Raw genomic sequence first — 19,335 nt, 5'->3', positions numbered from 1 at the left:
ATAGCGGTGCGTCATCCGCAGATCCCCCATAGCGGTGCGTCATCCGCAGATCCCCCATAGCGGTGCGTCATCCGCAGATCCCCCATAGCGGTGCGTCATCCGCAGATCCCCCATAGCGGTGCGTCATCCGCAGATCCCCCATAGCGGTGCGTCATCCGCAGATCCCCCATAGCGGTGCGTCATCCGCAGATCCCCCATAGCGGTGCGTCATCCGCAGAACCCCCCCCCCCCATAACGGTGCGTCATCCGCAGAACCCCCCCCCCCATAACGGTGCATCATCCGCAGAACCCCCCTCCCATAACGGTGCGTCATCCGCAGATCCCCCCCCTCCCATAACGGTGCGTCATCCGCAGATCCCCCCCCCCCTCCCATAACGGTGCGTCATCCGCAGATCCCCCCCCCCCTCATAACGGTGCGTCATCCGCAGATCACCCCCCCCTTCCCCAACATAACGATGTGTCCTCCACTGCTTTTCCCCCCGTAAGAGTGCATGTCCTCCTGTTTCCCCCTCATAGTGGTGTGCGTCATCTCCAGATTCCCCCTCATAGTTATGTGCGTCGCTCGCACCGGCTCCGGTTTCCTTCTTTGATACATTGTTGCTGATTTGCTTCTATCACTTGTCTCTGTGGAGCGGGTCACTTACAGAAATGTGGAGTTGCCCAATAACAAAAATTCCGGTTACTCTTATAATACCTATAGGCGACTCCCGAGTTCTCCTTTCCGGCACTTATTGCAACAGAAAACTCCAAGTTGGTTACAAATCCGGTACTAGGTCCACGTGACGGTGACGCCCGGACGCCGCTCATTACATTACAGCCGCTTCATACACTGACAGCAAGCGGAGATCACGTAATGAGGAAATGAAACAACAAATGCACAAGATATTGGTGGCAGATTAAGATCTGCACCTTCTACAAGTGTGAAATAACATGGATTATTTGTTTTGAAAATAGCGCCCCCCACTGTCACCAGGATGTGTGTGGTATTGACACTCAGCCCCATTCACTTCAATGGAGCACGTGTATCAGAGATTACCATGGATAGAGGAGGCGCTGATTTTGGAATATAACCCTTTATGTGCTTGGCGGGAGGTGCTTGGCGGGAGGTGCTTGGCGGGAGGTGCAGGAGCGCCACTGATTTTTGAGATTTGTAACTTCAATTGAGATGACGGTAATAATATCCTGTGAATGTGACGTTAGGGTCGTAATTTAGGAAAATCCCTTTAATTTGCTTTTTTTCATATTAAGGTAACCTTCTCCGTTTCACTCTCGCCCGTCATTGTCGTAGAGGGCGCTGTTGGGGCCGATCCTCTGTGGTCGGGGGCCGCTCCGCTTCTTGCTGCACATTTTTCTGATGAAGACGAATCGGAAATTATTGTTCTTCCTATTGAAATTTTAATGACCTGATGTTGTGTCTGGAGCCGCGACCGGAGCAGAGCTCAGCAGATCATGAGGATGTGCTGACCGGAGGCATCGCTGCCTGCCTGCACCCCGAGAGATAATGCAGCCTGGGGGGACCTAATGCATGTGCTGACCGGAGGCATCGCTGCCTGCCTGCACCCCGAGAGATAATGCAGCCTGGGGGGACCTAATGCATGTGCTGACTGGAGGCATCGCTGCCTGCCTGCACCCAGAGAGATAATGCAGCCTGGGGGGACCTAATGCATGTGCTGACCGGAGGCATCGCTGCCTGCCTGCACCCAGAGAGATAATGGCAGCCTGGGGGGACCTAATGCATGTGCTGACTGGAGGCATCGCTGCCTGCCTGCACCCCGAGAGATAATGCAGCCTGGGGGGACCTAATGCATGTGCTGACCGGAGGCATCGCTGCCTGCCTGCACCCCGAGAGATAATGCAGCCTGGGGGGACCTAATGCATGTGCTGACCGGAGGCATCGCTGCCCTGCCTGCACCCCGAGAGATAATGGCAGTCTGGGGGGGACTAATACCTGTGCGCATCACTAGCGCATGTTTATCAATGGTCAGAGGTGGTCCCGGATTAATCTTCTCTCTCTCCGGTGGTCCACCTGGTGGGGTGGCGTGAGCATATGGCCATCCGTGAATGGCTCTCGACCAACACATCCAAGCCAGAGACGCTCCCTCTGCCTACCTCGCTCTGCCCAGGACGGGCCCTTTGCCCACGGGGTCCCACCAGGGATGCGCCCTCTTCCCACACTACCCCACAAATGCCGTGCCCTCTGCCCACGTGGCACAATCAGTGTTGTGCCCTCTTTGTACGCGGCCCCTCAAGTAACGCTCCCTCGTCCCACACAGGGCCCCTCGAGTAACGCGCCCTCATCCCACACGGGGCCCCTGGAGTAACGCGCCCTCGTCCCACACGGGGCCCCTGGAGTAACGCGCCCTCGTCCCACACGGGGCCCCTGGAGTAACGCGCCCTCGTCCCACACGGGGCCCCTGGAGTAACGCGCCCTCGTCCCACACGGGGCCCCTGGAGTAACGCGCCCTCGTCCCACACGGGGCCCCTGGAGTAACGCGCCCTCGTCCCACACGGGGCCCCTGGAGTAACGCGCCCTCGTCCCACACGGGGCCCCTGGAGTAACGCGCCCTCGTCCCACACGGGGCCCCTGGAGTAACGCGCCCTCGTCCCACACGGGGCCCCTGGAGTAACGCGCCCTCGTCCCACACGGGGCCCCTGGAGTAACGCGCCCTCTTCCCACACGGGGCCCCTGGAGTAACGCGCCCTCTTCCCACACGGGGCCCCTGGAGTAACGCGCCCTCTTCCCACACGGGGCCCCTGGAGTAACGCGCCCTCTTCCCACACGGGGCCCCTGGAGTAACGCGCCCTCTTCCCACACGGGGCCCCTGGAGTAACGCGCCCTCTTCCCACACGGGGCCCCTGGAGTAACGCGCCCTCTTCCCACACGGGGCCCCTGGAGTAACGCGCCCTCTTCCCACACGGGGCCCCTGGAGTAACGCGCCCTCTTCCCACACGGGGCCCCTGGAGTAACGCGCCCTCTTCCCACACGGGGCCCCTGGAGTAACGCGCCCTCTTCCCACACGGGGCCCCTGGAGTAACGCGCCCTCTTCCCACACGGGGCCCCTGGAGTAACGCGCCCTCTTCCCACACGGGGCCCCTGGAGTAACGCGCCCTCTTCCCACACGGGGCCCCTGGAGTAACGCGCCCTCTTCCGATACACGGGGCCCCTGGAGTAACGCGCCCTCTTCCCACACGGGGCCCCTGGAGTAACGCGCCCTCTTCCCACACGGGGCCCCTGGAGTAACGCGCCCTCTTCCCACACGGGGCCCCTGGAGTAACGCGCCCTCTTCCCACACGGGGCCCCTGGAGTAACGCGCCCTCTTCCCACACGGGGCCCCTGGAGTAACGCGCCCTCTTCCCACACGGGGCTCCTGGAGTAACGCGCCCTCTTCCCACACGGGGCCTCTCGAGTAACGCGCCCTCTTCCCACACGGGGCCCCTCGAGTAACGCGCCCTCTTCCGATACACGGGGCCTCTCGAGTAACGCGCCCTCTTCCCACACGGGGCCCCTCGAGAAACGCGCCCTCTTCCGATACACGGGGCCCCTGGAGTAACGCGCCCTCTTCCGATACACGGGGCCCCTGGAGTAACGCACCCTCTGCCCACATGGCCCTAACAGATAGGCGCCATCTTGAAGGCTCAGTATGTCATGGATTGCTCTCTGTGTATGTCATGAGATAATATGAAGATTGGAAGTTGTCAGTAATATCATCCTGAAGGGAATGACTGTGTGTATATCCCCATGTTGGGCCCTGTCCCCCGGGGCCCGGTGTGAGCTGTGCCTTGTATGGGCTCCTCCTGCACCGGCCCCGTCCGCTGCTCTCGGTGCTGCCGGACACCATCTGGCCTCTCGGTGCTCAGATTTACATGGGATTGGCGTTTAGTGTAATCTCCGCTCTGTGCTGCAGACTCTTGTCATTAACCCCACGTAGGAGGTTTATATATAACCATCTCCATAACGAGCCTGAGCCTGATCCGGTGCCACGTCCAGCCCGGCGCAGATCAGGACGCAGAGTCACTTCACTATTCAGGCGCAGCGGCAGGAGAACGAGCCGCCCAGAATATCACCGCAAATATTCGGGTATCCCTCTACAAATCAATATGGCAGGTCCAAATGTGGTGGAGCCGACAGCCCCTGCCATATTCTGGAACGATCTAAGCTGGGATGTGGCGGGGGTCGTCTGTGTCAGGGGCTGACTGTGCCGGGATGTGGCGGGGGTCGTCTGTGTCAGGGGCTGACTGTGCCGGGATGTGGCGGGGGTCGTCTGTGTCGGGGGCTGACCGTGCCGGGATGTGGCGGGGGTCGTCTGTGTCGGGGGCTGACCGTGCCGGGATGTGGCGGGGGTCGTCTGTGTCGGGGGCTGACCGTGCCGGGATGTGGCGGGGGTCGTCTGTGTCGGGGGCTGACCGTGCCGGGATGTGGCGGGGGTCGTCTGTGTCGGGGGCTGACCGTGCCGGGATGTGGCGGGGGTCGTCTGTGTCGGGGGCTGACCGTGCCGGGATGTGGCGGGGGTCGTCTGTGTCGGGGGCTGACCGTGCCGGGATGTGGCGGGGGTCGTCTGTGTCGGGGGCTGACCGTGCCGGGATGTGGCGGGGCACAACCATGCTGGGATGTAACACCGGCCTGGAGGAAGAGTGATCAAAACCTATCACCAAGATCCTTTTCCTACTGACCTTATTATGAATAAGGGACAGAAAGAAGAGCACCATGTGACTTATCTGACTACGCAGGGATTGTTTTGTAGTCTGTAACCATGGCGATACATAAGAGCTGTAGGCACAAAACTTTAGGAAATTTTAAATGCATCAGAGTAGAAACTCATTAGTGATTTAATGTGAAAGGCCCGTGATCTACTGGTAAAGGCTCTGGATCTGACCACCACAAGAGGATAGGGACAGCAACATACGGAGGCAGAATCCGAGTGGTTGCCCCGGCAAATTCAGGATAATTGTGGAGTTTGGAACTGTGCCAGTACCGCCAATCATCCTACACCAGAAAAACACTACGGAGGCAGATAGCGGCCAAAAGTCACCAATCATTGCTACTAAGAGGCACAATCTGCCCCATCTGCCGGGACTGTAGCTCCATCTACCGCATCTGCCCCATCTGGTGGGACCGTAGCTCCATCTACCGCATCTGCCCCATCTGGTGGGACTGTAGCTCCATCTACCGCATCTGCCCCATCTGGTGGGACCGTAGCTCCATCTACCGCATCTGCCCCATCTGGTGGGACTGTAGCTCCATCTACCGCATCTGCCCCATCTGGTGGGACTGTAGCTCCATCTACCACATCTGCCCCATCTGGCGGGACTGTAGCTCCATCTACCACATCTGCCCCATCTGGCGGGACTGTAGTGCCATCTACCACATCTGCCCCATCTGGCGGGACTGTAGCTCCATCTACCGCATCTGCCCCATCTGGCGGGACTGTAGCTTAATCTACCACATCTGCCGCATCTGGTGGGACTGTAGCTCCATCTACCACATCTGCCCCATCTGGCGGGACTGTAGCTCCATCTACCACATCTGCCCCATCTGGCGGGACTGTAGCTCCATCTACCGCATCTGCCCCATCTGGCGGGACTGTAGCTTAATCTACCACATCTGCCGCATCTGGTGGGACTGTAGCTTCATCTACCGCATCTGCCCCATCTGGCGGGACTGTAGCTCCATCTACCGCATCTGCCCCATCTGGCGGGACTGTAGCTCCATCTGCCCCATCTGGCGGGACTGTAGTTCCATCTGCCCCATCTGGCGGGACTGTAGTTCCATCTGCCCCATCTGGCGGGACTGTAGTTCCATCTGCCCCATCTGGCAGGACTGTAGCTCCATCTACCGCATCTGCCCCATCTGGCGGGACTGTAGTTCCATCTGCCCCATCTGGCGGGACTGTAGTTCCATCTGCCCCATCTGGCGGGACTGTAGTTCCATCTGCCCCATCTGGCGGGACTGTAGTTCCATCTGCCCCATCTGGCAGGACTGTAGCTCCATCTACCGCATCTGCCCCATCTGGCGGGACTGTAGCTCCATCTGCCCCATCTGGCGGGACTGTAGCTCCATCTACCGCATTTGCCCCATCTGGCGGCACTGTAGCTCCATCTGCCCCATCTGGCGGCACTGTAGCTCCATCTGCCCCATCTGGCGGCACTGTAGCTCCATCTGCCCCATCTGGCGGGACTGTAGCTCCATCTGCCGCATCTGGCGGGACTGTAGCTCCATCTGCCCCATCTGGCGGCACTGTAGCTCCATCTGCCCCATCTGGCGGGACTGTAGCTCCATCTGCCGCATCTGGCGGGACTGTAGCTCCATCTGCCGCATCTGGCGGGACTGTAGCTCCATCTGCCGCATCTGGCGGGACTGTAGCTCCATCTGCCGCATCTGGCGGGACTGTAGCTCCATCTGCCGCATCTGGCGGGACTGTAGCTCCATCTGCCGCATCTGGCGGCACTGTAGCTCCATCTGCCCCATCTGGCGGCACTGTAGCTCCATCTGCCCCATCTGGCGGCACTGTAGCTCCATCTGCCCCATCTGGCGGCACTGTAGCTCCATCTGCCCCATCTGGCGGGACTGTAGCTCCATCTACCGCATCTGCCCCATCTGGCGGGACTGTAGCTCCATCTGCCGGGACTGTAGCTCCATCTACCGCATCTGCCCCATCTGGCGGGATTGTAGCGCCATCTACCAGCTGAGAATGATGGTGGGTCCGGGTCGCTCGGCGAGCGCTCAGCTGTACGGAGTCGGCTGTTCCTGCGGATTTCTACGTATATAATTGTTGATTTTTCTTCTATAATTTATGGGGATGAGAATATTCATGAAGAACAAACACTTTATAGTTATACACCCATTATATGTTTTCACCGGAGGCGAAGGTAAACGCTGCGGGACCCCAATGTGAAATCTGTGGCCAGGCTCCCACCTGCCGCGTGCCATCGACACTGGAGCCTTGTGGCACAGGGGCTCCTGATGCTCCTCTGCACCCACAACTGTAATGGAAGGGCTTCTCAGGGGTGTATGTTTGGTGGCCGGCGCCCAGGCAAGATGGGTATTTTGTGTCCCCCTTAACACGGAGTCCGTTCTCCCAGTTCACCCTTCCACCCTTGTGGATCAGCTCCTCAGTCGACACCAAAAAGCCCCGGTCCAGGCTGCATGTCCAGAATGCAATAAAAAGAAGGCATCTGGCAATGTGAAGGAAGCTAGTGCCACGGAGGAATCCGGTGATGTGAAGGAAGCTAGTGCCACGGAGGAATCCGGTGATGTGAAGGAAGCTAGTGCCACGGAGGAATCCGGTGATGTGAAGGAAGCTAGTGCCACAGAGGAACCCGGCGATGTGAAGGAAGCTAGTGCCACAGAGGAATCCGGCGATGTGAAGGAAGCTCGTGCCACAGAGGAATCCGGTGATGTGAAGGAAGCTAGTGCCACGGAGGAATCCGGTGATGTGAAGGAAGCTCGGACCACGGAGGAATCCGGCGATGTGAAGGAAGCTCGTGCCACGGAGGAATCCGGCGATGTGAAGGAAGCTAGTGCCACAGAGGAATCCGGCGATGTGAAGGAAGCTCGTGCCACAGAGGAATCCGGTGATGTGAAGGAAGCTAGTGCCACGGAGGAATCCGGTGATGTGAAGGAAGCTAGTGCCACAGAGGAACCCGGCGATGTGAAGGAAGCTAGTGCCACAGAGGAATCCGGTGATGTGAAGGAAGCTAGTGCCACAGAGGAACCCGGCGATGTGAAGGAAGCTAGTGCCACAGAGGAATCCGGCGATGTGAAGGAAGCTCGTGCCACAGAGGAATCCGGTGATGTGAAGGAAGCTAGTGCCACGGAGGAATCCGGTGATGTGAAGGAAGCTCGGACCACGGAGGAATCCGGCGATGTGAAGGAAGCTCGTGCCACGGAGGAATCCGGCGATGTGAAGGAAGCTAGTGCCACAGAGGAATCCGGCGATGTGAAGGAAGCTCGTGCCACAGAGGAATCCGGTGATGTGAAGGAAGCTAGTGCCACGGAGGAATCCGGTGATGTGAAGGAAGCTAGTGCCACAGAGGAACCCGGCGATGTGAAGGAAGCTCGGGCCACGGAGGAATCCGACGATGTGAAGGAAGCTCGTACCACAGAGGAATCCGGTGATGTGAAGGAAGCTAGTGCCACGGAGGAATCCGGTGATGTGAAGGAAGCTAGTGCCACGGAGGAATCCGGTGATGTGAAGGAAGCTCGTGCCACAGAGGAATCCGGTGATGTGAAGGAAGCTAGTGCCACAGAGGAATCCGGCAATGTGAAGGAAGCTCGTGCCACAGAGGAATCCGGCAATGTGAAGGAAGCTAGTGCCACAGAGGAATCCGGCGATGTGAAGGAAGCTAGTGCCACAGAGGAATCCGGCAATGTGAAGGAAGCTCGTGCCACAGAGGAATCCGGCAATGTGAAGGAAGCTAGTGCCACAGAGGAATCCGGCGATGTGAAGGAAGCTCGGGCCACGGAGGAATCCGGCGATGTGAAGGAAGCTCGGGCCAAGGTGTGAAAAAGCTTTTTTTTTTTTTTTTTTTTTTTTTATGTATCAAAGTTCAATACACATCAATCTGAACCATCAAAACTAACAGGAAAAAGGCACGCACCCCTAAAATTTCACGCGTTTCGGCCTATGCCTTATTCATGGATACGTTTCTTGAAGCTTTTATCTGCAGTCTTTGCGTCGTCATATTTCATTTACTTTTTATTTAGTTGTATCTTGTTGCTTTCTTATGTAATGAATTATTTTATACAATATATTACTGTTTGCCGCTTATTATTACCATTTTTTCCCTATTACTTTTATTGTTTGCAGTATACAGTGGTGTTCATAAGTCCTGCATAGGATAAATTGATTTTTCAAGTTTTAAATGTTTTCTGTGGAATATCTTCGATGCTAATATGACATATTATATATGGTTTTGTTCAGAAAACAATTTTGCATTCTCTCCCTGTAATATTTTTAGCTTTTGAAGCAGTTTTGCCTGAAATTATTGCAACAATCTGGGAATTGAAAGCACAACTAAATATTGTACAGCTTCCGATCCAAAATTAGCCAATCACAGATGAGGTTCTTGTGACCAATCCTAACCTGGACGTGGCAGCCAATCACATTCCATTCCATTGCCTCACATCTGCTGCTTAGTTTTTGTTTTATCTGTAGGTCTATCTAGTGAGTGATACTGTAGAGCTTTATGATGGAGCCTTCAGATTCTTGTCAGCGGAGGATCGTGTGCGAGTTGTGGTGCTACATGAGGAGGGTTACACTGGCCCCAGATCGCAGGGAAGGGCGGCTGTAATCAGAGGACAGGGGTAAGAATTTTGCAGAAACATAAGAAGCTTGGAATTACCCAGGACAGGCCCAGATCGGGTCGGCCCAGAAAGTCAACTAAAAGGGAGGATAGATACTGATAAGAACATCCCTCGCCAATGGAAAGCTCAGCTCTCCTCAGCTTCTGCGAGAATGGCAAGAAAAGGGCAATATTGAGGTAGCAACATCCACTGTTAGGAAGAGATGTTTGGAAGCAGGATTGAGAGGGTGCAAGGCCCGAAAGAAGCCACTGATGACAGTCATACAGGGTGCAAGGCCCGAAAGAAGCCATTGATGACAGCCATACAGGGTGCAAGGCCCGAAAGAAGCCATTGATGACAGTCATACAGGGTGCAAGGCCCGAAAGAAGCCATTGATGACAGTCATACAGGGTGCAAGGCCCGAAAGAAGCCATTGAAGACAGCCATACAAAGACAAAGGCGAAAACTGTGGGCATTGAAATATTCAAAATGGAGGAAGGAAGAGTGGGAAAAAGTGCTATTTAGTGATGGAAGCACTTTTTGCATTTTAGGAAATGATGGCAAGTCTTATGTGAGAAGGTTTCCACATGAAGAGCACAAGCCAGAGTGTCTGAGCTTCTCTGTGAAACGTATGTAAGGGGTGGGCAGACCCCTTACAAGGAGGTGTAGTGTTGTAGTTAATACAGATGTTATTTAATAAAAATGTTTTATTGTATTGCACTGTTTTTAGTGGGTTCCCCTAGTGGCCGGGTGGGACGGCTGTCCCCATAGGAACGGGGTAGAGGAAAGGAGGAGCCGGCAGAAGAAAGGGGAGGGAGAAGAAGAGTTGTTAAGGAAAAAGTTAGAACCAGGAGGCAGTTGAGTCTGGGACGGGAGAGAAGAAGCAGAAGGGGCAGAGTGTGGGAGCTGGGTGAATAGGAAAGCCGGAGAGAAGAAGAGAAGGAGTAGCCTCAAGTGTGAAGCAGTACCGGTGTGGGTCCGGTCTGTGGGTAGCCATAGTGGGAGCCAGGTGAAGTGGATTAGCCGGGCACATCCCCACTAGAGGAGACGTCAGGAACAGGTTTTTCCCCCAGCTAAAAAGTGTGAAGTCATCTGCTGTGTTTTTGCCTCTGTGATGGAGAAGTGCTCAATAAACAAGCCTGCTGGTTCAATTGATCCACGTCCACAGAGTCTTTGTACAACTGACGGCGGCATCTGCACCACCACACTCTGCCCCACCAAGTCACCTCCCGTCCCAATAGTGACGGCGGAGCCGGGGGTTAGCCTGAGCGAGACCGGGGCCACGACTACAATCCCCGAGGTGCCCCTGGTACCCCGTTACATGTGGCGTAGTCGGCAGGATCCGGATTATTGGCGAAGGGTCCCGATCCCATGGTGGGAAGAAGCAGTGGTGCCTGAGGTGTTGGACCGGGCACAAGATGGTGGCAAGATGGCCGCCGTCTTCCTGAACACAGTAAGAGCGCGAAGAATTGGCGCCAAAAGAAGAGCCTGGGGCTGGCCGGCGAAGAAAAAGAAGTGCGGAGTGCGCCACTCAAAGAGGGGAGGTACTGGCCCCGGGATGATGCTGAGGAAGACATGTGAAGTGGGCGGTGTTGCAGCAAGAAAGAAGAGCCACCTTGGCCGGGTCGATGTGATGTGCGAGACTGGGGGTGGAGTGTACCCAAGAGCGGGAAAAGAAGGCCCACCTCCACCTTCTCCAGCATCTCCACTGTCCCCGACGCCATTGCAAGTGACGACAACTCAGAGATTAACTCCGAGCAAGATGGAGACCCCGAGGAAGCAGCATGCTGCAGTGGGCGCGCTGGTAGCAACCAGCATGGGGAGAGGACGCCCGAAGCAGACTGCGACCACAGAAGGACTTGCCCTTGCTTTACCGGCTGTGCCAGAAGGACCGGAGCGGCCCACAAAAGTAACCTGGGTCACTACCTGGGATGCCGCGACCGGTGAGACCTCGACTGAAGTCCGGGCCACCTACAAGGCACAGCTACATCCGGGCAACAAAGTCCTGGGAACTCCACACCAGTGTCCGGAGGTATTCCCGCCAGTCGAGGTGGGATCTCCAACTTACACCACAGTTCCGGCCCTGGAAGAGCGACATGCCCGGGAGCTAGAAGAGGACGAGTGGGGGTTCTTTTGGGAGCCGGTGAAGCCGACACCCCTGACGCAGCGAAAATCCCCATCGCCTGAACCCGATCCGGTGCAGGAGAGACTACTGGCCGAGACCGTGGCCCGCGAAATGATGGCTGGTCCCCTGAGCGACGAATTTGAACGACAGTGTACCGTCGGCACCGTAGTTAAATTCAACCAGAAAGAAGGCTATGGATTCATCGAGGATGAAGAGACCGGTGACCATTTCTTTTACAACCGGGTGAACCTGGACACTGAGGGCCTACCACAACGCCTTCATACCTTATACCCGGGAGAGAAGGTGAGGTTCCGGAGAGAGGTGGGATGCCGGGGCCTATTCGCAGTAGGAGTGACCCGGATGCCCACTACCCAAGAGGCTGCACAGTGGCAGCAAGAAATCGAGTGGGAAGAGTGCCAATACCGGCGGCGTGCACAGCAAAGACCGGTACTGGCTGAGATTTCCCGCCCGAGAAGCACACTGGCAGTATCACCTGAAGTCATGACCGGACCGAGCGCTGACCCAGAGAAGGGGACCCCGGCGGTGCTGGCAATTCAACAGAGCCTGGTTACTCACCCGGTGATCGTCATGGGCAGTCCCCAGCCGTCCCGTTCAGCGACCCCCATCACCCCCGTCGGGGGTTGAGGAGACAAGACCGGAGACCGAGACACCGGAGCCGCCCGTCAACTATGAACCCTTCCGGAGGCTGCGTCGCTTGCCAGGTCAGTCCCTGTCTGATTACGTGAGGGCTCAGCGGGCTGAATGGCAACGTGCTTACCACCCCGAGTGAACTGGCATGACCGGAAGATAATGGACCTGTTTGTATTGAGTTCCGGCATTGTTGAAGAGCCGGAAAAGTTCCACTGTTTACAACCTGTTCAAGCTGCTGAGCCCGGAAGGAGCCTGACGCTGGACTGAGCCAGGGGCTCCCTCCGTGTTGTTAAAGAAGACTTTGCGTTTTGTGTTCCTGCCTTCTAAGACCGGGAGTGCTGCAGAAGCCTCCGGGCAGAAGACCTGCAAAGACCGGGAGTGCCTGCTGAAGGCCTCCGGGCACGCTATCTCCTAAGACCGGGAGCTCCCAGGAGGGACTCCGGGCGCCAGACTTGTGCGCCCCTTGCGTGTGCCCTAATGTGGACATGTTTGTAGTTTTATAAAAATGACTTTGTTACTTAAATGTGGTTTTTAAGTTTATGCCTCGCCGGGAGGCTTAGGCTTAAAGAGGGGAGGTATGTAAGGGGTGGGCAGACCCCTTACAAGGAGGTGTAGTGTTGTAGTTAATACAGATGTTATTTAATAAAAATGTTTTATTGTATTGCACTGTTTTTAGTGGGTTCCCCTAGTGGCCGGGTGGGACAGCTGTCCCCATAGGAACGGGGTAGAGGAAAGGAGGAGCCGGCAGAAGAAAGGGGAGGGAGAAGAAGAGTTGTTAAGGAAAAAGTTAGAACCAGGAGGCAGTTGAGTCTGGGACGGGAGAGAAGAAGCAGAAGGGGCAGAGTGTGGGAGCTGGGTGAATAGGAAAGCCGGAGAGAAGAAGAGAAGGAGTAGCCTCAAGTGTGAAGCAGTACCGGTGTGGGTCCAGTCTGTGTTAGCCGGAGTGGGAGCCAGGTGAAGTGGATTAGCCGTGCACATCCCCACTGGAGGAGACGTCAGGAACAGGTTTATCCCCTAGCAAAAGTGTGAAGTCATCTGCTGTGTTTTTGCCTCTGTGATGGAGAAGTGCTCAATAAACAAGCCTGCTGGTTCAATTGATCCACGTCTACAGAGTCTTTGTACAACTGACGGCGGCATCTACACCACCACACTCTGCCCCACCAAGTCACCTTCCGTCCCAATAGTGACGGCGGAGCCGGGGGTTAGCCTGAGCGAGACCGGGGCCACGACTACAATCCCCGAGGTGCCCCTGGCATCCCGTTACACATCCGATGAAAGTCATGGTCTGGACTGTATGGCAGCTAATGGTGCTGGAAGGCTTCATATTGTGGAGGGTTAATGCAAAAAATACATGGCCATCCTTAATAAGAAAATGCTGCCTTCTGCTCAACACCTGTTTTCAGGGGATTATATCTTCCAGGATGATAATGCTCCTTGTCACAGAGCTAAGACAGTAACGGAATGGAAAAAAAGAACAAGGTGGCTACTATTGACCGGCCAGCCCAGTCCCCAGACCCTCAATCCAATGGAAAATATGTGGCACAAGGTATCAATAGAGATATCTAAAAAACAGCCAAGGACCAAGAGAGAGTAGATTGAGGCTCCGATACAGGCCTGGAACCACATCATCACTGGTGAACATCTGCAGAAGCTCGTTCACTCAATGCCACAGAGATGCAAAGGCCAATAAAGTATTAGAAGCTAAAGATGCACTCAAAAGGCCCGGACTCTGAATTCCATAAAAAATAATAAATCTTAAAAAGTAAAATTTAAGTCTGTGTGAACTTGCATTAGAAGGTAATGAACTTAGAAACCTGTTCACCATTCTACACACTGCACTGGTGTAGGTTATGCTGTAAAAAAATATCAAAAATGCTCATACCATAACAATTTATACACTCGGGACATTCAAAAATGAGTCTGGCATACAATGAGGGATTACAGAAACATATATGTTCCACCAGTTTCACTGTAGAGATGCAGAAGTATGAAATATGTAGTTTTCTTTAAGCCTATGCAGGACTTATGAACACCACTGTACTTAGTCCTTTACCACTTTACCCCTCCACCAATTACGACTGCATTTGTCCTTGTATATCGGATACAATCCTGGTCATCGGGGAATTTTCTGGTGAATTTATTACATTATTTCTATGTAATGAATGTGACTAGACCTATATCTGACCCTCGCCCTCGACTTGGGGTTAAAAAAAACAGTATATAAACAGAGCTGCAGCTCTTTGTAATGAATGAACACCGTATTACATCTTGTGAGGTGTATTTGATCTGATCCTGTTATCATTCATTAGCTGTCATCTTCTTTGCTGCCTATGCAGAGCACACAGCCCATGACCAATTCATACTGAATGCTGCGCTCTGCATAGGCAGCTCACTGTAAGAATAAGTTGCACTTTCTGAGGCTGCTAAAATGAAGGTGGGGTAAAGGTTAAATTTTACCCTCATAGGCTTTGGCGCCCGGGGGACCACTCCTGTGTCCTCCCCCCACTGCATTACTCCACAACACCCACTGAACTTTAATCTTTCAGATCTTGGAGCCTCCACTCTTTGTATGAATTGTGCCATATACCAGGATGGGAGGCCGCATTGTGGTTAGGTACCCCAAACAACAAAGTGGGGTAAAAGCAGCTTCTAAAGAGTGTGATGTCTCGCCCCTCTGTGTGGCCAGAATGGGTGGGCTCCTTGGCTTTCGTGGATTGGGATTGAAACACTGTCCCTGTCGGGCCCCATGTGCAGCTGGAGGAGAAGAGGTCCATGGCTCGGTGGCAAAGGAAAGCTCCTGGCCGGGCAACCGGTGACCCTGTGAATGAGGACCTCCCCAATGTTTATGGGAGGAGGAAATCTCTGCCCTAAAACTAAAAGGGCCACTGAGCGCTGCAGGACTCCTAGTGCCAGTGATTGAGGGTCCGAGCTCAGGGGTGTACTTACATGAGAGGGACCTCCACATGACTCCCCAGCTTAAGACAACAGTCAACCCTTTACTTTTTGGTTCACCTGAGGTCGCATTAGTTTCTTTCCTCCCTTTACTTTTTGGTTCACCTGAGCCCCCATTAGTTTCTTTCTACCCTTTACTTTTTGGTTCACCTGAGCCCCCATTAGTTTCTTTCTACCCTTTACTTTTTGGTTCACCTGAGCCCCCATTAGTTTCTTTTCTACCCTTTACTTTTTGGTTCACCTGAGCCCCCATTAGTTTCTTTTCTACCCTTTACTTTTTGGTTCACCTGAGCCCCCATTAGTTTCTTTCTACCCTTTACTTTTTGGTTCACCTGAGCCCCCATTAGTTTCTTTTCTACCCTTTACTTTTTCGTTCACCTGAGCCCCCATTAGTTTCTTTCTACCCTTTACTTTTTGGTTCACCTGAGCCCCCATTAGTTTCTTTTCTACCCTTTACTTTTTCGTTCACCTGAGCCCCCATTAGTTTCTTTCTACCCTTTACTTTTTGGTTCACCTGAGCCCCCATTAGTTTCTTTCTACCCTTTACTTTTTCGTTCACCTGAGCCCCCATTAGTTTCTTTTCTACCCTTTACTTTTTCGTTCACCTGAGCCCCCATTAGTTTCTTTTCTACCCTTTACTTTTTGGTTCACCTGAGCTCCCATTAGTGTCTTTTCTACATTTTGGATGTCGGAGATCACACAGACTTTCTCAAATATTAGAACAAATGTAAAATCGGGATTAATAATTCATTTTTCTTTTCTTCTTTTTAGGATTTTGGATTTTGACCTGCAGCCATGTCCTATCCCAACGCCCCTCCACCGTACAATGATCGAGACCCATTAAATTACCCCGGGGGGTACCCTCCACCTGGTGGATACCCGGCGCCTGGTGGATACCCACCCAGCAACTACCCACAGCCTGGTGGCTATCCTCCTCCATATGGACAGCCTGGTGGATTCTACCCGCAGCCTCAGCCGGGGGGATATAATCAGCCGGGGGGATATAATCAGCCAGGGGGTTATCCAGAACCAGGACACAATGAGCCCCCCAAGCCGGTGATGCCGATGCTTCCTAATATTCCTATGAACCCAGGTAAGTGCCGTTTGCCTTGGGACGTGTCCTCCCCGTTGGCTCCTCCCCGGACACGGTGGGTGCGCCATTTATGACCCTACACAAGACTTGTGACTACTTATAATTTTCGATATCCCGTCTGCGCAGGCGATTCAGATATATACAACACAACCGGGGACGGGCAGTTCGGTTCTTGGGACGACAAAGCCGTGCGGCACGCGTTCATCCGTAAGGTAAGGTAAAACTGGGTGAGCGGGGGAGGGGCGCAAATGATCAAATATTAGATCTCATGACTTCCCGGTAGATCATTAATTTGGGGCCCATCACTCCACCTACATTAATAGGGAAAACAAATGCTCCGTATGTTTAAAATCCATAGTAATGATCGGACCTATATGTTTCCATGGTAACAGACTACAAACCCTCTCTGCGTAGTCCTGATCCTGCAGTCCTTTTACTCCCTTTTCTGTGGTGTATATCGGTAATGAAAAAGTGGAGAAAAAACGTGGAAGAGCGCAGGCAGGGCCGGACTACACAGGGTGTGATCGTAGTCTGTTACCATGGAAACGCATACGTGTGTACAAAACGAGGGAGATTTTTAATCAAAACTATTTGCAAAGTTGACAATTATATTTACAGCTATATTAGGTGCATTAGAGCAATAAAATAAACTTGGTTGCAAAAATATTCATACCCTTTCATTTTAAAAGCAATTACTGATTTGTCTCTGCAGCTCAGTCTACGCTCGGGGGTCCGCTAAAATGTAGGTCAGGGTCCAGTACTGTATTGGGAGGAGAAGGCGTTTACAGCATTGTGTGCGCTCGTTTTCATGCCTCGTTGTTGACCTCGTGCTCTTCTTTTTCAGGTTTACGCCATCATATCGCTGCAGTTACTGGTCACGGTGGCGATCATCGCGGTCTTCACCTTTGTGTAGGTTTCCCCTCATGTTTCCTGTATTCTGTCCTGATGTCTTCCTGTAGGACGCTGTTCACACGCAGTGTTGTGGATTGGTTTTCTGCGACACATTATTCATTGGTCTGATGGATTGTGTTGGGCGTCGTGCCCACTGGTGTATTGTGGCGTCGTGCCCACTGGTGTATTGTGGCGTCGTGCCCACTGGTGTATTGTGGCGTCGTGCCCACTGGTGTATTGTGGGGTCGTGCCCACTGGTGTATTGTGGGGTCGTGCCCACTGGTGTATTGTGGGGTCGTGCCCACTGGTGTATTGTGGGGTCGTGCGCACTGGTGTATTGTGGGGTCGTGCGCACTGGTGTATTGTGGGGTCGTGCGCACTGGCGTATTGTGGGGTCGTGCGCACTGGCGTATTGTGGGGTCGTGCGCACTGGCGTATTGTGGGGTCGTGCGCACTGGCGTATTGTGGGGTCGTGCGCACTGGTGTATTGTGGGGTCGTGCGCACTGGTGTATTGTGGGGTCGTGCGCACTGGTGTATTGTGGGGTCGTGCGCACTGGTGTATTGTGGGGTCGTGCGCACTGGTGTATTGTGGGGTCGTGCGCACCGGTGTATTGTGGGGTCAGGGACTGATGACGCCGTACATGTGCGGTAGCATATGATGCAGATTTATCGGTAGCTGCTGTATTTTCCCTCGGTGGATGACGGCTGTGATGTGTCTTCTGCAGGGAGCCGGTGTACACATTTGTGAGGAGGAATCCGGCCATCTATTATGCATCCTAGTGAGTATATACCGCACTGTCTGTCCTGTATACCCCAGTATATCTGCCCTATATATGACTGGTGTGTCTGTTCTTCTTCACAGCGGTGTCTTTTTCGTTACATACTTACTTCTTGCCTGTTGTCAGGGGCCAAGGTAAGTCTCCTATACTCCAGAGCTGCACTCACTATTCTGCTGGTGCAGTCACTGTGTACATACATTACATTACTGATCCTGAGTTACCTCCTATATTATACTCCAGAGCTGCACTCACTATTCTGCTGGTGCAATCACTGTGTACATACATTACATTACTGATCCTGAGTTACCTCCTGTATTATACTCCAGAGCTGCACTCACTATTCTGCTGGTGCAATCACTGTGTACATACATTACATTACTGATCCTGAGTTACCTCCTGTATTATACTCCAGAGCTGCACTCACTATTCTGCTGGTGCAATCACTGTGTACATACATTACATTACTGATCCTGAGTTACCTCCTATATTATACTCCAGAGCTGCACTCACTATTCTGCTGGTGGAGTCACTGTGTACATACATTACATTACTGATCCTGAGTTACCTCCTGCATTATACTCCAGAGCTGCACTCACTATTCTGCTGGTGCAGTTACTGTTTACATACATTACATTACTGATCCTGAGTTACCTCCTGTATTATACTCCAGAGCTGCACTCACTATTCTGCTGGTGCAGTTACTGTTTACATACATTACATTACTGATCCTGAGTTACCTCCTGTATTATACCCCAGAGCTGCACTCACTATTCTGCTGATGCAGTCACTGTGTACATACATTACATTACTGATCCTGAGTTACCTCCTGTATTATACTCCAGAGCTGCACTCACTATTCAGCTAGTTGCTATTATGACTATTATACAGGGGCTGTTAGTATTTCCTATAGTACATTACTGTACAGAGCGGGGATTAACAATGACTTTTACAAGAATTCAAATCACAGGAATTGAGTGTTGTGAGATTTCAGCTCTGGAGCTCGGCATATTCAGCTTTTTGTAGGGATGTGGTGCAGACATCAGGTGGCCCTGCTTGATGATCGCAGTGACTGACACCCCTTGTATCGCGGTTGTCAGGCGGATGACACTGCGGGTGGCGGTTCGTTACTGAATGCTGCGTTTTTCATTTTCAGGAGGCGATTTCCCTGGAACGTGATTCTTCTGAGTGTATTTGTGAGTATGACGAGCGGGGGCCACAGTGAGCCTCGGGCCCCCCAGGGATGATGGTCATTATTCCCTCTGTCCCGGTGGCTTTCCCTCTTATTTGCCTGTCCCCTTACCTTATTTTCCCCCCGGATGTGGCTCCTCGGTGTGCAGGTCATGTATCCTCTTCTCTCTCCGCAGACGCTCGCCATGTCCTTTATGACGGGAACAATCGCCAGGTCAGTAACTGTCACATTTATCATTCCCGCCATTGTGTGATAGCCGCTGGTCTCAGGATTTGCCTAAATAAAGTTAGTACAGAGCCAGTGATGTCATCAGAGGCAATGACATCATCATCAGCCGGAGCTTATAGACCTAGAAGAGATTCCATCAGGAT

General features: G+C 53.4%; 1 protein-coding gene across 1 annotated transcript in view; it reads left to right on the top strand.

Annotated features, from left to right (window-relative positions):
- The window catches only part of TMBIM1 (transmembrane BAX inhibitor motif containing 1), a 48,785-nt gene that overhangs the window by 23,597 nt on the left and 5,853 nt on the right, over positions 1-19,335 (top strand). Inside the window, exons 2-8 of the mRNA XM_075317068.1 lie at positions 15,783-16,104; positions 16,231-16,316; positions 16,949-17,013; positions 17,722-17,775; positions 17,859-17,909; positions 18,929-18,968; positions 19,140-19,177. Coding sequence (XP_075173183.1) covers positions 15,807-16,104; positions 16,231-16,316; positions 16,949-17,013; positions 17,722-17,775; positions 17,859-17,909; positions 18,929-18,968; positions 19,140-19,177 — 632 coding nt within the window. The 5' untranslated portion in view covers positions 15,783-15,806. The remainder of the gene's footprint in view (positions 1-15,782; positions 16,105-16,230; positions 16,317-16,948; positions 17,014-17,721; positions 17,776-17,858; positions 17,910-18,928; positions 18,969-19,139; positions 19,178-19,335) is intronic.

The sequence above is a fragment of the Anomaloglossus baeobatrachus genome, chromosome 7 (genome assembly GCF_048569485.1).
Source record: "Anomaloglossus baeobatrachus isolate aAnoBae1 chromosome 7, aAnoBae1.hap1, whole genome shotgun sequence".
Classification (NCBI taxonomy): domain Eukaryota; kingdom Metazoa; phylum Chordata; class Amphibia; order Anura; family Aromobatidae; genus Anomaloglossus; species Anomaloglossus baeobatrachus.
This window is presented reverse-complemented; position numbering and strand designations above follow the sequence as displayed.